Source organism: Dermacentor albipictus, chromosome 1 (assembly GCF_038994185.2).
Source record: "Dermacentor albipictus isolate Rhodes 1998 colony chromosome 1, USDA_Dalb.pri_finalv2, whole genome shotgun sequence".
Lineage (NCBI taxonomy): Eukaryota > Metazoa > Arthropoda > Arachnida > Ixodida > Ixodidae > Dermacentor > Dermacentor albipictus.
The window spans coordinates 385,736,543-385,753,383 of NC_091821.1; the positions used below are offsets into that span (position 1 = coordinate 385,736,543).

The following is a 16,841-nucleotide window of genomic DNA, read 5'->3' on the forward strand; positions in this document are numbered from 1 at the left end:
TTCACTGCAGCGAGGACCACAGCTGGTTTGTTTCGACGTAGGCGTCAGATCTTTATAAAAACCCAACGTTACAAGGGATTGACGACAGCCTAGTATTATGAAGGAAATCTTAAGTTGAGACTCGCTCAGTTAGAGGAAGCTGGCTTTGTCGAAGCTGTGACTTTTCCGATAAAAAAGGCGCGCTAAATCAGGGATTCCTAATGAAGCAGACATAAGTGGCGGGAAAACTCATCAATTAGCAAAGCAGCCACAAACGCTGTAGTTAGCGGCTCTGCTATAGCGATTCAAGGCAATTCTCGTCGAATTGCTTTTGCAAGAAAACCGCTCCACTTTTACAGGTGGGAAGCTTTGATCATGTTGCTCATGTTCATCCTGTACATAGTCTACATGTCATTCGACTCGCACATCTCCAAGTGGTCTCAACGAAAGGTGAGTTCTTCACTATCGTTGCGATAAATTTAATCTGGGAGATGCACGGTCTCTTAGTTCTGCACTTATTTGCATGCACCTATTTAAAAGAGGGATACGTGCTCAACTTAATTTCGCCAGAGAATATATCCCTTAGAAGTAACTATCCAATGACAAAACAAGACAAGGAGTGAGGAGGAAGATGGAGACTTAATATGCAAACACTGAACGAAAAAAAGAATCATGAGCCAGGAGCCTACATATGCAAGGCAACTTGTCTTCAAGGCAACGACTAATTTCCTTGGCGGTGTTTGTACGGCTAAGTCTCTCCTCAGGGGTGAGGGGAATAAGGGGGAACAAAAAAGTAAGGCGGGCGGGGGGGGGGGGGGGGGGTGTGGCGGGGACGAGGAGAAGGATCTGAAAACATGCAGGAGGAAAGATCAATTATGATAGTGAGGATAGTGAGGGTGTACTGCAGGTTCTTATTAAGTAGGGGTTACAAAAAAAAAGAACTAACTGAAAAAGCACTTTCACATACGAACACACGAAGACAGTCCAGTGGGCTTAGTTCTCGCAGAAAGCCGGACGTAGGAAGAGATAGGATTTGGACAGTGGAATGAAGCCCTTACAAAAAGAAGTCGAGTTGTGCCAAAAGGAGTCCAGTTGAGAGTAAAATATGCCAAAAGGCAAATGAGCAAATGACTAGAAATACATGTCTTGTCCAATGTTGACTGAAAGAAAGAAAAGAAAAGACAGAGCAAATATAAAAGAACTATTAAATGAAGAAAAATACACCCTAATTCAATGAAGGATACTAATAAATTAATTAAAGAGAAATTGCTTGGAAAAACATGGCTTGTAAAATAATGAAAGAAAATGGAGGGGAGGGGAGGGATTTAGCATAGCTTCGATCTGAACAGTTGTAAAACGGGAAAAACTTAAGCACTGCTGCTTATATTTGTTTAAGTGGTACGATGAATAGACTTGGCAGCTCCTTTTGAAACATTAATGCCTTTTGGTGGCAGTGTCGCAAACTTGTGGAGGGGATATGATTCTCCGCATTTTCAATTTGTTGAAGAGCGAACGTTGGACTTTAGAATATAAACTTTACGTTCTTCGAATTTGTGTAAGCCGAAGTTTTCAGAAACTGCTTTAGGAGTTTTTTCGGCTCTGTACTTATGGAGTCTACTCAATCTATCATTTTATAGCTGTCTTATTTCGGCGATATTTTGCTTGTGACAGAACAAACAACCAGCATTGAAATAACGCTTGCATGTGCGCTAAATATGCGAAGAGCCTATTAAGCTAAGAAGCTTTGATAAATGCAAAGTTTCCTGCCGAAAGTTAGCTTGAAATTTAGTTTATGTACCAACTACTGCAAAGCCAACATTCTTGTGTTTATAAAACAACTTATCATCGAAAAAAAACTGGTTGGTTAGGCTCAAATCGAAAGCCTCTGTGATTAGCAAGTGCACCTTATCGCGCTATCTCTAGCAGGGAAATAAAGGAAGCTAACGTGTCGAAAACAAAATTATGCAAGTTTTCTGAATATACGAAGACAAATATTTGGAGGGTGGGATCAACACAACTGCTCGTCTTTCTGTTTTCATCCATATGGTGATAATCTTACGAGCTAATATTTATGGTCTGAAAATTAATAGTCAACTTGAACTACATAAATTTCATACCATGAAATAGCCGCGAGACAATGGGCGCAAGTTGCGATTTTCAGTTCAGGAATGTCCGCACGAATCCAGCGTCCTTCTGATGCTAGCTATTGAATTGAGTTTCTGTATCTTCGTCGTACCGGAACACAGAGGTTACGGCCAGTGTTCAACCGGTGGCTTTTTCACAAAAGGAAACCGTTTGAGAAACAACATTAAACTCAGAATTTAACAAGTCGAATGATTCTGTTCACAAACGAACGTAATTGTATAAATTCCTGACTGGAAAACGAATTACACTACGCTTCTGCTCAATTGACTTGAACAAATTGGTTGTTAAACCCTTTGCTATGAGGCAGAACATTCAGGTGCTTATATAATGACAAGTTTCACTTTTCATTCAGGTTGACAAACTAAAGATGTTTCGACGGCTTACTTCAATCTCTACCGCAACACTGAAGCCTGCGAATGAAAACACGCCGCTGTTGGCAACGCAGACAATTGTATACGTGGAGCAGTGCCGAGAGAAAGAGGACAGCTCGGGAAGCGATACTCTTCTCGGTAGCTCCTCGGTGTCTGAAAACGAGAACGTCCTTCTGAGCGGTCACGGTGCGTACTTTTCCTTATTTTCAGCGTACATTACAAGTAACAGCTGCAATCGTGTCTTGCATTATTAAGCAAGAGTATCCGAGAGCTCATAGCTCCCGAGTTACTGACGTTGCCTTTGTTGCCTTTAAAGAGCCCATACTAAATGCCATCGACACTTGTGTGCCTGTTCCCTTGAATGAAGCTGGAACTTAGTCGTTGAATTGGACAAGAAACCATTACGATTTTTCACGTCGCTATTAACATTGTAGTTATTAGTAGCTGCAGCTGCCATCTAGTTATTATTCGAGGTACGGTGGTGGCCCAGTACTTAGGATAGAGTTATTCGTCAGAAGTAGTTTTAGTTGTGCAAAACAGCATTGCTCCCTCTTGTTGCGTGTGAATTGAGTTGGTTTAGTGAGGATTTAATGCGTAGAACGAATGAAAGTCTACGATACCAATCTCTGCCTAATTCGAAGGCCCTGGTATGAGTGAGGAAATGGATAAGATAGTCGCGAATGTTCATCTGGGCGTTCTTGATAGTGGCGGGTGCATTCAGATGGATAAGTACCACGTGGAAATTGAGAAAACTTGCTGAATGCTGGCTCCCGTTCTTTCGAGACGAAAGGCCGAGCCGCAAAGCGATCGTAGCACGAATAAAACGGAATCCGCAGCATACCCCAGGGCTGGGGAAGTTCTTGCGTGCATGCATTGTCGTTAGGGCCGCACCAACGCGTTAAACCCGATAGGCTGAGAGGAGTAATTTTCATTCTACGCTACCTTGACTCAAGATGAAGTGATTAAAATTTTTATTGTGTCCTTTTAATTTGTCGGATACTTTTCCCTACACCAACACGCCAGCGAAAACAGAAAACTGAGAAGTGTCGATTTAGAACACATGGATCACTTTCTTCTCTTCTCTGAACAATATCTGGAGGAAGTTGTGTTTACCTTATAAAATCTTGGTGATAGGTTTCGCATTCGTGTTACAATCTATGCTTTGCATGTTTTTAACCGCAGCCCTCTAGGGCACAACCATCTAATGGAAGTTCAAGTTATTATTGCGGGTATTGCTGCTATTATGCGGATATTATTGCTAGACTGAATGAGGTGAGTGGGATTAGGGTTAGGCTCAGTCTTATAATAACTAAACGAAAGAAAAGATGAGGACCCTTGTATGAAGAAAAATGAATTTTCTACTTACAAGACCCTGTGCTATTTTCATGCAAAAACAGCGCTTGCTAATTTTTCCTCGGGAGTTTGGATGAGTAACGCCAATTTGAAGTACCATTCCCGCACCGCAGAAACTTCGCAGCTTTCTTTCTCGCTACCTACATTCTCAGAAACCTGCATATCGCCATATGCTCCGCCCGATAGGGCACACAATTTTGACCGACAAGTAGTGCCAGTGAGGGCACTTCTTTTCTGCGTAATACAAATATATATCACGACCTAAATCCTCGACATATAACGACGACTCACATGTGTCTTCAAAGCACACATATCTCGCATATAATAGATTTATTATATTTAAATAATTCCTCTCTTGACCAATTTGCATGTGTCACATGGGCATGTGATCGTTGTTGGCAAATCCCCTTGAATGATTATAGACGGCTGTGAGTGAATTGGTATAGGATCCCTAAATTTGTTAAATACATGTCGTGCTTCTCTGTGCATACACCTCTCATGACCATTCTTCTCCTCGATAAACATCATATATCGCCTGCGTTCCCGTGACTTCGCTGCGTCGACGTCTGACATTGTGCGTACACCTTACATGGTGTTTCAGTTTTGGTATTGTTTGTGAACAGTGTATTGCATAAACATAAACGTTTCCTGACATTACACATTGAATATTTCAAAAGAAACAAAGTTGTATACTGATTAGGTTTAGTTGTGTAGTATTTAGTTAACCGCTTCACTATAGCTTCGGTTCACAAGGCGATTCAATCTCCATTTGAAATCAATGAAAGACAGTATTCCTAAGCGAGTTGGGGTGAGTTGCGGGAGAATCCCCGAGCAAGACACTATATCGTGTCTCCACTCGCGTGAGCAAAGGGGGAGGAGCGTCGGTCAGGTTGAATTCTTGTTGCCATAGCAATTACATAACACTCCAGGCGAGCGTCCTCCATCGTCGCCACCGTGATGTTCCAAGTGCAATAAGATCGCTGCCGCACGCCGTATGTTATAGGTGCGAGGGAATGCATTCGAGGGTGTGCCTAGAATAAGGGTAGTGGCTTGCAGCGGCGGCGTCTTCTTGCGTGCGCAAGGGATGAAGGTGGGGAGGGGACGCGCCATCATTTCACGGGCGCCAAGGGAGAGAGGGTCTGGGGTAGCGCACGATTCCGCTTCTACTCCGGCCGCGGCTGCCCCTGCCTCAAGTGACCACGGCCGCGCTTCTTTGCAGTAATCTGCGTGGGGATCGAAGGTTAGCCAAACTGGGAAAGCTGATGGCTTCGGGTTCGCTGTGTTCTCATACTCATTTCGCCTTTTAAGCTATAGGCAGCACGAAAGGGACTTCGCTCGCCGCTGCGGCCACTCTTCCTGACGCCAGCGTTCTGGCAGCGAGTGTCCGCGGTGGTCGAGTGAGATGTGTTCATGTGTGCCTGCGCGTGCCTGGCACCGCGCTTGTTAATTTAAGTAGTAAACAAACGTTTACAGCAGTTGAGACAGCTCAGAAAACTACTATTCTTATTGCGTATAGCTGTCTGATTATGTGCTATCGCAAACAATGCTTCGGGTTTGGGGCCACACTGCATCTTGTTTTTTGTTGAGACTTACTGCTTAACTGCAAACACTGGCTCACGTCATCTCATTGTATGTGACGTGAATGCAGCAGTGACTTCTTGGGAGTGGCGTAGCAAGCATCTTGAGCACAGGCATATGTACACATAGATGCATTACGCAAAAAAGGTGAGGCGTGCAGACAGGACACAAGAGAAGAGATGTGGACAACACGAACGCCGGAGAAACCTGCATGAGAAGCCTGCGGCGTTTGTGTTGTCCACTTCTCTTGTTTCCTGTCTGCACGCCTCACCTTTGTTGCATAATGAATCCTTACCAACTAGCTCAGCTTTCTGTCGTCCTAAGCACATAAATGCACGTTCAACTATTCACACATCTGACAGGCTCTGACGACAGAATCATCAGATCACCCTAAATACGCGGCTGACGTGACCTACACTACCGCGGAGAGCTTCATCTGAGTCTACCAGGCAAAATGTTTTTTGTGTTTTGTACGTGTCTTTTGTCTAGTAAATTTTATTCGTAATTTGCTTCTGCGCGCCACAGTGCTGTGAACAGGAAACATCTCGCTACTTTCACTCATCGAGACACCGACGCCACAACCGGATGACGTATCAAAGAAGCTAGATACACATGTTATACATGCACGACTGTAATGCGATTGCACCGTCAAGATTACAGTGCCTGCAAGATCAGCTCGCGTTACGAGCCACATTAAAGCCCTTGTGTGGACACATATCGTGCACTAGATTAAGAGTCGGCCCACCATGTCCCCACCTTTGTGTGCACAGCCTCCGAGATCTGCCCAGTTTCGATCGATCATCTCCGCGACGTACCCAGTCCACTATTGCACAGACTCCGAGATTGGCCCAGCATTTACTGTGCCAACAACGGAATCGGCCAAATTTACTATTGCGCTGTCTCAGGACAGTCCATCTTAGCAACAAATCGACCAACACACAGAAAGAAAATCCATGGCGGGAATGTGAGGGAGGGGGGGGGGTAGGGGAGTGGTCGAAAAGGAAGTTTCGCTTTAAAGTGTCTTCGCTGTACATCACGTACAGGTGGCACTGGGACTGATTAGGTAGCTATCCCAGTGGACTGCTAGTGGCCTCCTCCGTTATGTTTCTGCACGGAAAGCTCACCGACCTTTGAATGACGCATGCTACCGCAGTGCGGAAGCTGGAAACTGGAGAGACGTGCGGTGCTTGGTCGATGCCATCCGACGGCTCTCTGCGTCTGCTAGGCTGGCTCCTAGTGTGGCCCGGACTGCTGCTGATGGGCCTCACAATCCCGGACTGCCGCCAGCCACACTTCCGCAAGTGGTTCCCCGTCACTTTTGTGGTAGCCATTGTCTGGGTCGGGCTGCTCTCCTACTTCAGCGTATGGATGGTTACGGTGATCGGTGAGTGGCCACGTGATCACCTTGCCTTGAGCGAATACGTGATTTTCTTCAATAAAATTCGTGATATTATAACTCAACTGTTACGACTGCGGCGGGAACAGCATCCGGCCGGACGGCCAGGAGCATAACAACGCTCACACAGGAACGGGAACATTGCGCCCGTTTATTCAGTGACAGCCCTTTCTCCAGACGTTCTGAAGCTGCTCGTGGCATGTCTGTTGACGTCAGTCTTGCGCCACGGCGAACGCGGGTTTTCTGCCTTTGTCGTCTTCACTTTGCAGCACGTGATGATAATTTCAGCAAGGGTGTGGACAACATTGAATGTAAAAAGAGAAAGTGTGAGCGAAAAAGAATCAATCAATCAATCAATCAATCAATCAATCAATCAATCAATCAATCAATCAATCAATCAATCAATCAATCAATCAATCAATCAATCAATCAATCAATCAATCAATCATGGTTCATGCATCACTATACTGCCGACGTTTTGCCTAGTAAACTCTATGGTACTAACGTTTAAAAAAAGTATTGTAGTATTAGCTTACGGGCCATTTATTCATCTGTCAAAATGTTGCACAGGTATGTTTCCTAGACAGGCTGAACTGGCCACGACGGCGAAGTTTGTTGAGGTTAATAGAGGTTATCGTGTCACTGCTCTGCGTTATGGGTAAAAGTGCATTTCTATGGTATTAAAGCGGATTAACCAATCAGGGCAAGCTCAGCGCCGACTCAGAAAACATTTCACAGTACACAGCTAGGTGAACGAATTTGTCATAGACTTAAGGTGTCAAAATTTGGTTGATCACTACGTATAAAACGTACACTAATAGGGCCGACTAGACGAACGTCTAGTCCAAAAAGCCGCAAGCGAATTGTTATTTTACACATTTTCTGCTTCATTATTTCATACACAGAGCCGACACATTTGTCCTTCCGCGCCGGTTTGCCCGACATAGTCAATTTTACGGAGCCACACTGAAAATGCAACTGTCATAGTCGCATATAATGAATATCGTGCAACTCCGTACTTCGGGAAGAGCGAGATAGGTTTGATGCATTCCGGTAATTGATGGTTGTGAGTCAATGAAGAAAAAAGATCACAAACGTGTTAATGTCTGAACAGCAACTTTGTTCTTCCATGTTTTCAAGCACTTTCTTGTGTCAGCTCTGTCCCCATTATTTTGTTTCTACAAACACTTCTTTCTGTCAATTGTCTCATTGCCAGATGTGTTTTGTTCTTAAATGCCAACTACTTTGCCATTTTTGTGCAGGAGACACCTTTGCAATTCCGGAGACCGTTTCAGGAATCACACTTCTCGCTATCGGCACGAGTATGCCGGAGGCGATAACTAGTGTTATTGTGGCCAGAAACGGTAAATAAGCAACTTCATATTTCTTTCTCCGTCCAATCCCGACATCCTTTTGCATTGACTTCTGTAAATGTCACTGTTGTTCTTTCTCACGTCAATACCGTGAGGAGAACATTGCGCGAGACGTAGAGATGAGGGACTCTCTGGTTACAAAATGTTGCTAACTTATGTGGCCTTGTTCATTTCCAACTTCCTTAGGTATGCTGGTCGTCAAACATTTTCAGTTATAAGGGACATAGTGTAACCAAGTTAACACGAGAAAATAGGTCCCCTGAGAGCCACTTACAAGTAGTACTTAGTACAGATCTAATGTGGTATATGGTTGATATCCGTTCGCGGGCCGTATTTTATAGCGACGCTTAAAAATGCAAATATAAATGCATTTCCCATTCCTGTGGAACTCCGTCATTTGGTCACAGAAAGCCTCACTACAGCTATCGTCGACATCGTCCACACGGCGAGATAAATGATAATAAAGAAACAGAGTTGGGGAAAAAAGAACACTTGCATGAATCCTGGACAGCCCGAGGTGCGAAAGAACTTCCTCCACTCCTAATAACACGCCTTGCGGCACACGATCAATAGTACACGTAACGATTTATGGCGAACACATTGTTATTGACGTTTCACTCATAATGATTATTTCAGTTAGTGGGGATCGTACGTCAGAGGTACAGGCCTTAACTTGCATACTTACTCGCTTATGCCGTTGAGCGAACTCCGAAAGGGAAAGCCTATGGGGGACCAGTGCTGACTAAGAGACGCTACGGCAGTTTGAGTGTGTAACTAAAATATGCTGACACCGTCCGGTAGGCAGGCCGTGAGGATGGCACGACATATTTAGCAATAACGGATGCTCGGCTCTATCAATGTTTGCTGAGCCCGATGCGCGCATCTAAGTTCTGTCCATGGTCATCCAATTCGCGAAGAGCACATGCGCTGCGGCGTTCTAGCACGCCGGTGCCCAGACATAGATAATTTGCTGGACGCATGTGCTTCATAATGAGCGGCGACTTTGCTGATGCAAAATCGTAGCGTGTGCTACTGTAAACTGCGCCCACCGCTCGCTAGGCTGTGTGTTACGGCGCTGCAGTCGGCGCGCAAAATTTCTGCGCTGGTTGCCCATACAAGGTGTTTATTCTGGCTGCGGCAAGAATTCAATGAAATTAGCAGTTGCGGCGTGGGTAACCTAGCAGCCCCTCAGCTTTCTTGCGCTGAACGTGTAAATACTTTTGCTGTCGTAATCTAAGGGTCACAACTAACCAAAACTGCAGACGACCTTGAAAACAGCACAAGACTATCCGAGCACTGATTCGAGCTTCACGTGACCTTACGAGTTGCTTATGGCAACTAGGTAACGACGTTCTTTGCCCACACACGCCCGCACAAAAGTAAAAATGAAAGGCAAGTGGGCAACCGTAAATAAAGTGGTGTAGTCGGCACGGGGCTCATTGGTAAAAGAAAGAAAAATACGCGAGAGAAAATTCTTAAGGCTGTAGTTCTCGAATCTGAATACCGGCTTAAGCAAGAAGCGTAGCTCCTATGAAAATATCTATAGAAGTAGCGCCACCTACGAAACAAGGAAGTGAAGGCGTAATGCGTGCTGTTACGTAACTTGTGTCTCTATGAAAATGGACAATCGTACTGCACTCGCTTTCTTTTTAGACCTACTGTTCGAGTCCTGCTGAGTTTCGTGGTGTTATGTGTAAGCCTCGTGGCGGAGATAAAATTTATCGTAATAAAAAAGTGAAATCGGAGTAACCTCCTCGGAGTAGGCGCTCAAGATAATTCTGTATGCAGTGAAATTGTAAGAAAAACAGCGTGCGGCGCACGTCCTTGATGTATGTCATTGTAACAGAGCTTCTTGAGTTGTGGAGAACTGTGTTATGAAACACAACACGTGGTATGTACAATGTACAGGTCTCTTACGGATCGCACCCTACTGTGACGCAATAGCACCAGTACGACGAAAGACGCGCAGCGAATTTTCTCAGCCACCCTGTTGGAGCTTCCAGAGCAAGCGGCAGTTTCATTCAGCATTAAAAAGTCCTGAATCACAAGACACCACGTGCTCAATTTTCTAGGAACACGCCACAGTGCCACAGTACGCTGAGAGGCGGGCAGCGTATTTCCCGCAACGAACGCATTTCGTAATTTCCATCTTCACCGTCACGTAGAAGATGATCGCGCTCACGTTTCATAATTGTTGCTATGCGACGTGGCTAGCAAGCCTGGTCTGAAAGCACTGGCTTGCACGGGGTAAACTTGTGAGAGGGTTTTACTCTGCCTCTTTAGGCATGCGTCCGCGACCTAGTGGTTAGAGCACCGGATTCGAAACCAACCATCGAACACGCAATTTCTTTATGTATATATACGTATACTTTGTGGCATGACGCTCATTAACTGTGGGAGTGTGGCGTTTTGACGTCATTCTGCACCTGCTCTGTCTATATAGCCGTCAGATAGATTATACACATCTAAAAACAGGAGGAAAAAGCAAACAAAGCTTGATTCAAAAAAAATTATGGGGTTTTACGTGCCAGAACCACTTTCTGATTATGAGGCACGCCGTAGTGGAAGACTCCGGAAATTTCGACCACCTGAGGTTTTTTAACGTGCAGCTAAATCTAAGTACACGGGTGTTTTCGCATTTCGCCCCCATCCATATGCGACCGCCGTGGCCGGGATTCGATCTCGCGACCTCGTGCTCAGCAGCCTAACACCATAGCCACTGAGCAAGCACGGCGGGTAAAACTTGATTCAAAGAAATGTGTTGTCATGACCGAATATTGCTGGGAGTCAAAGATATATTTATTCAGGGGCGGGTGCTCTATACTGGGCAGGCGGATTATTGGTTCTTTTTTGTCTGCGAAACCTACACTCATCAACCCAATGGAACATCGCAAGCAGCGCAATTTGCCCCGTACCTTTCTTGCAGGTGACGTAATACAAGCAGGCAGACTCTGGAACATTCTGCACTACAAGAGTAGCACTTCACCGAATATTACTAAGAACAAAAGGGTGCACTTGCTATTTACTAGCACTGTTTTTATTATTCACAGATGCCATTTGTGCGCTTCGCATTGATCGAATAGTATACACTTAAAGCTACATGCTAGTACAATCGCGTTTCAGTGCTTCCTGACTGCGCACACTTTCGAAGGAGTAAGAATCTGGAAGCTTCTGCAGATTCCAGACTCTCTTACATCGCAGTAATCGTAAAACGTGCCATTCGCAAGACATGTAGCGTTACGATAAAGTATTTGACTGTGATAGAAGCACTGAGAGTGCGGTGTTTCGTGTTTTGCACCTGCAGGGCTGGGCAACATGGCCCTGTGCAACCTGCTGGGCAGCAACGTCTTTGACATCCTCTTCTGCCTGGGCGCACCGTGGTTAGTCAAGGCGGCCTTCTTCTCGCCCGACCAGCACAGAGTGCTGTTCAGCAGCGCCGGCGTCAGCTTCAGCGCCGCTGTGCTTCTGACGCTTGTTCTGCTGCTCTACCTATTCCTGGCAGGGTTCCGCTGGAAGCTCGACCTTCGCATCGGAATCGCGTGTTCGCTGCTGTACGCCGCGTACATCGTGTTCGCCTGCATGTACGAGATGAATGTGTTTGGCGTCGTCAACACCTTCGTATGCATGTAGAGGCTACGCGTACCCGTCGAAATGTGTATATCATATAGCGTGTACCCTAATGGGCTGTTTACGCTGACGCCTTTGAAAAGAGCGGTCTATGACTGCCAGGCCACAGCCTGGAGTGCATTATTACCATGTACTACTATTTGACGCGCGGACCAGGTGGCTCAGCAAAGGACGGCAGCGAAGCAGGGGGATGGTGGATGAAGGCAGCGATCTGCAGAGAATATAAGATGAAAGGCTGACGTGGTAAGCAGTGTTTCAGTTTAAGTATTCTGCTATCCGCAATGAAACCGTTATCAAGTTTATCGAGCGTGGTGCAGAGCGCCTTTCTTTGCCCACTGTAATGAGAACATCGCGATCGCGAATGTGTTTGTTATTGTGTTCGGACTGCGCAGTGGGACGTTTGCGGGTGCAAAGGCGCGGGGGCAAGGACAATGTTTCGGGCTCAGTGCACTATACGCGAAATTCTTGCATTCCATGTCAGCACTTCTGCGAGAAACCGACGCGAAGCATTCAACACTCCTTCCCCCAAATTGAAGTCACGTGGATTGTTATAATGCAATATAGGACCCTAATGTATAAGAGTTACAGTATAGTGTATTTTAACTTCATGGTCATCATCACGAACATAGTGGATGGTGCATAGCCCGTATGCTTTCACGTATGTCGTTTAGATTGTTTATTTTAGATTGAGAACGTACATATTTAAAGCATTATATTCTTGCTAATTTCGTGGTATTATATGATTTGCTAGAAGAAATAATTAAAGCCAAAGTTCCTGTTTTTCGTTGTTGTTAATTTCGCGCTGACACACCGGCGCCTGTATAAGCCAGTCGTGATTCCTGACCTTCAATCTATATTATCGTACTTGTGCCGTTGTGGTTCAGTAAAGGTTTTTGAAAGTTGCTAAGGTTATATTTTTGCCTATTTTAGAATACAGCTTAGTTGACATCTTTAACAATAAGCAAATTAACTGCGCCCGAACAAACACCGTGACAATCCATGGTGCGGGAACTTCATGGAGGCGTCACCCTCGGTCACACAGCGACACCCATTTGTGCGGCAACCTACTTTGGTCCAAATACCAAATACTCCTTAAAATTATTTTTGTCGGCGCCTGTTCGTTTGCCGATTTCAGCCACACATGCACAGGAAGGTGTCACTTAGGCAATGCCCTGTGAAAACGTCGTTGGATGCTGTCGAACTTCATGCGTTGTGCTCCTGCGTGTTCTTTTTTTTTGCATTTTTTGTTACACTCACCTTTAGGCAAAAAATCTGGCTTTGCGACTTTCCTTCAAGATGACAAATCTGAAAAGCCTTACTACATCATTAGCCCTACCCGCCACTACGGCGCCCACCGCGGCTGTTCAGTGAGGTTGCAGGTTCGATTCCTACGCTGGCGCCGATCCGGAGCCCTCCACTACGTCGTCCTTCATATCCGAGTGCGCAGTTTCCGGAGGCGAAAACCCCGCATTAAATTTTTAGTTAATTTTCCCAGTTAATACGGGATAGCATGCAATCTATTAGGCTACTTTGCGCGCTAGTAGTGCTCTCTATACGATAAGTTCCAAGGGTGCTAGAATACTGAATATTCCGGATCGCATACAAATATTCAAGAAAACGACATTCGAATATCGAATGGAATGTCGAATATTTTCCTATTTCTAAACGAAGATAAATATAAGCTTTGTATGGAGTTCGTCTGATAAAATAAATAAAGAAACAAGGAACAAATAGAGAGTTGTTCAAGTATTTGATTTATGAAATGTGGTGCCCCTCGCAACTGCACGCCCAGTCAACTAAAGGAATGTGTAAACGAGAAATATGTGCTCTCACGTACATCGGAAGCGTCATGACATTGACTGTAGTGAAACTATGGAACAGTGCGTGAACAGATGCACGCAGATTGTTGTGTTCGTTGAAGGAGGCGGGCCTGATATTACAACACCTCACATCGTTTTAAAGGTATGCAAACACTGCGAAGCTGGCTGAATAATAAATTGCTTTATCTAAAGACAACAGATTTCTATACAGACCACCTAAAGTGAGGCATGCTTTCTTGCTGAATAGCTGGAAATTAGTCAGCAGAAGTGATCTGCTGTGTATTTTCACTCAGGATTAAAAAAGTAGAACATGTTGCGGGGTTTTACGTGACGAATTCATGATCTGATTATGAGGCACGCCGTTGTGGGGATTCAGAATTAATTTTGACCACCTAGGGGTCTTCAACTTGCACCCAATGCACTGGCGTTTTTGCATTTCACTCCCATTGAAATGCGGCCGCCGCTATCGAAATTTGATCCCGCGCCCTCGTGCTTGGTAACGTAACGCCATAGCCGTTAGGCCACCGCGGCGGATTCCAGGGTGCCTCTTCGCAACAACCACGACTCTTCCGCAGCAAAACCATTCGGAACAGCCATCACTGGCACCCGTCTTTCTAATTTCGAGAGAGTCCTAAATCTTGTTCGGCGACTCAAATATTTGAATAAAAATGAAAGCTCCCTCCAAAATTCTTGAATCGATAACCAAGTGCTATTCTTTTCGTGCTAAAGATTTAGAATATTCTCACGTCCCTAAAAGTATCGTGCGTCTAAAAACCCGCGTCAAATATAAAAGAAGGCGTAACGAAAATACGCTGGAAGGGGACGCGCACGCAAGAAAAAAGAAGGTAAGAAACCACACATAAGTTATTGTTGGAGAGAGAGAGAGAGAGAGAGAGAGAGAGTAAGCTGTGTGTCTGAATAAAAGCGAAGTGTTCCCTTGGTAGGCAGTTTTTCTTTCTTTCTTTCTTTCTTTCTTTCCTTCTTTCTTTCTTTCTTTCTTTCTTTCTTTCTTTCTTTCTTTCTTTCTTTCTTTCTTTCTTTCTTTCTTTCTTTCTTTCTTTCGCAGTGTAGATCATTCCGGGACAAGGCCCACGGTTTCCTAGAATGACCTATTTAAAAAAAAAGTAAAACGATAAACAGAATGACGGAGACGCAGTGATTGGGTATTCGGCGATAGCAACGAGCGACGTGTGTACAGCGATTGCCAAAGCGACACGTTGCGCCCTCTTCGCTGTCAATGTGCGCGCGCTGTTCAGCCAGGCGGGAGAGGGCGCGTGGAGGCCGACAAAGACGAGACGCGCACGTGCAGTGCGCCTAGTATTGAATCCTAGACTTCGCCGTCAACGCCGCTACGAGTGAGCGCAGCGATGCGGGTTAGTTGCCCTCTACCGTATGGTCCCTAGAATTTTGCTCTCGGCATCCCGTTATTAGTTTGTGGTATTCTAGAAAAAAAAAGAAAAAAAACTACAGCGCTCACGAAGAGCGATAGCGACGGATACGAAACGCGCCGTATGCAAGTGGGGTATCGCATGAAAGGATAGCGTCTTAGCGTATTTTATGGTCATCTAACTTCGATTGGAGGGAACTAATAAGATTGGATGACAGTATAGGCTCTAGAGTTTTGCATAAGATGCTCGTTAATACAATTAAATGAGAATAGAGAGGTGCGTGTTAGTTATTTGACTTGAGGAGGGTAAGCAACTTGCCCTTCCAGCAGGGAGGATAACACAGTAAAAAAAATCCATGTAGTGCTCATGATTCCCACTGTAGCTGAGAGATTGGAGCACCGCATTTCCGTTTGCTGCGTCAGAGCGAAACGCTATGTACCAGCCAGCCATACGTCCAAAACTTCGTTCTATAAACGGGTACGCTCCACTGCTGCAGTTGATTACAGATAGGTACGCGTCAAATCTATACGAAGACACGTATTTCTTCTTGTTTAGCGGTCAGCGTGTAGACGTCGAGCGTCATACGGATTCAAATCTCAAAGTTCAGCAATATTAACAAATAGTGATGTCGTTGTTTCATGCTTGACGTGCATTAAACAGAGCACGAAAACAAATAGTGCCTAAAACAACAAACTTCATTGAAGCGACTGTATCATATGTTTTTGCATGTAACGTGTCTTAAAACTTTTTTAATTTAGGGAATATGACCCGAATTTAAATAACTATATATAGGAAAACGTATCTTAACTAAGCGCATTGCAAAATAATAATATCAGTTGCTTAAGACAGCTACGATTAGTGTTCCATAGAGTCGCATGCGTCTGGAAAGAACCACCGTGTGCAAGAAAAGAAAAAGTAAAATTGTTTCTACACCTTCAATTAAAAGGCTAGCAAGCTTAAATGGAAGCTTTTCTCCTTCAGTTGTGTCGATTGCATTCTTCATTGTTGTCGCAATTTCTAACTAAGCGCAAAAAGGATGGCAGGTATGTATAACTGCGAACTTCGGCACGCTTCGCAAGTCTGCTGGTACTAATAAAAAAAATCAGTATTGCATCACATAGCAATGGCTTCTGTTGCCAAATTTGTCACTCAAGAAGGAAAGGAAATGGAGCCGCACAATTATCATTCTGTCGGTGGCATAGGCAGAAAGATGGCAGAGTGAGAGAGATATCTCGAGGTTAAATCGCTGCCACTTTGTCAATTGAAATTGACACTTTGTCACATATGTACAGGTACATAAACCGCTTATTAGAACACATGCGGGCATTGCTAACAGGATGCTTCACCTTTCTCCCTTTATGAAACCAAACAGAAGTGTCGGATTCGGTCTTAGCTGTACTGTACGCAGTGCAGTCAGCCCTATATACACTGCATTGTGTGGTCACCGAGGGAAGCGTCTGTATGTTAGGGACCAACCGGAAATGACTGCGGTTTGGGCAACGTGAACATTCCGGACGCGCGAGGTCTATAGCTGCAGCCGCGGATCGGAAGCATTTTAATTTGTCGTGCTTGTGATGTTTACTATAGAACTATTCAGCACTGGCGTAAATCGTATGACACATTCGCGGCAAAAATGGCGCTTGCTCGAACAGCAGCGAAGCGGGTGTGCGAGGTCTATAGCTGCAGCCGCGGATCGGAAGCATTTTAATTTGTCGTGCTTGTGATTTCTATTATAGAACTATTCAGCACTGGCGCGAATAGTCATCGAAGGCTCGTGTAGCCTTCCTCACCTCATCAGTGCGTGCCATTGT

At 45.0% G+C, this 16,841-nt stretch overlaps 1 protein-coding gene across 1 annotated transcript in view; it reads left to right on the forward strand.

Moving 5' to 3' along the window:
- The window catches only part of LOC135902402 (sodium/potassium/calcium exchanger 5-like), a 56,127-nt gene extending 43,525 nt beyond the window's left edge, over window positions 1-12,602 (forward strand). Inside the window, exons 11-15 of the mRNA XM_065432410.1 lie at window positions 339-429; window positions 2,477-2,681; window positions 6,580-6,810; window positions 8,085-8,186; window positions 11,500-12,602. Of these exons, the coding sequence (XP_065288482.1) occupies window positions 339-429; window positions 2,477-2,681; window positions 6,580-6,810; window positions 8,085-8,186; window positions 11,500-11,825 (955 nt within the window). The 3' untranslated portion in view covers window positions 11,826-12,602. The remainder of the gene's footprint in view (window positions 1-338; window positions 430-2,476; window positions 2,682-6,579; window positions 6,811-8,084; window positions 8,187-11,499) is intronic.
- The last annotated feature ends 4,239 nt before the right edge of the window (window positions 12,603-16,841 follow it).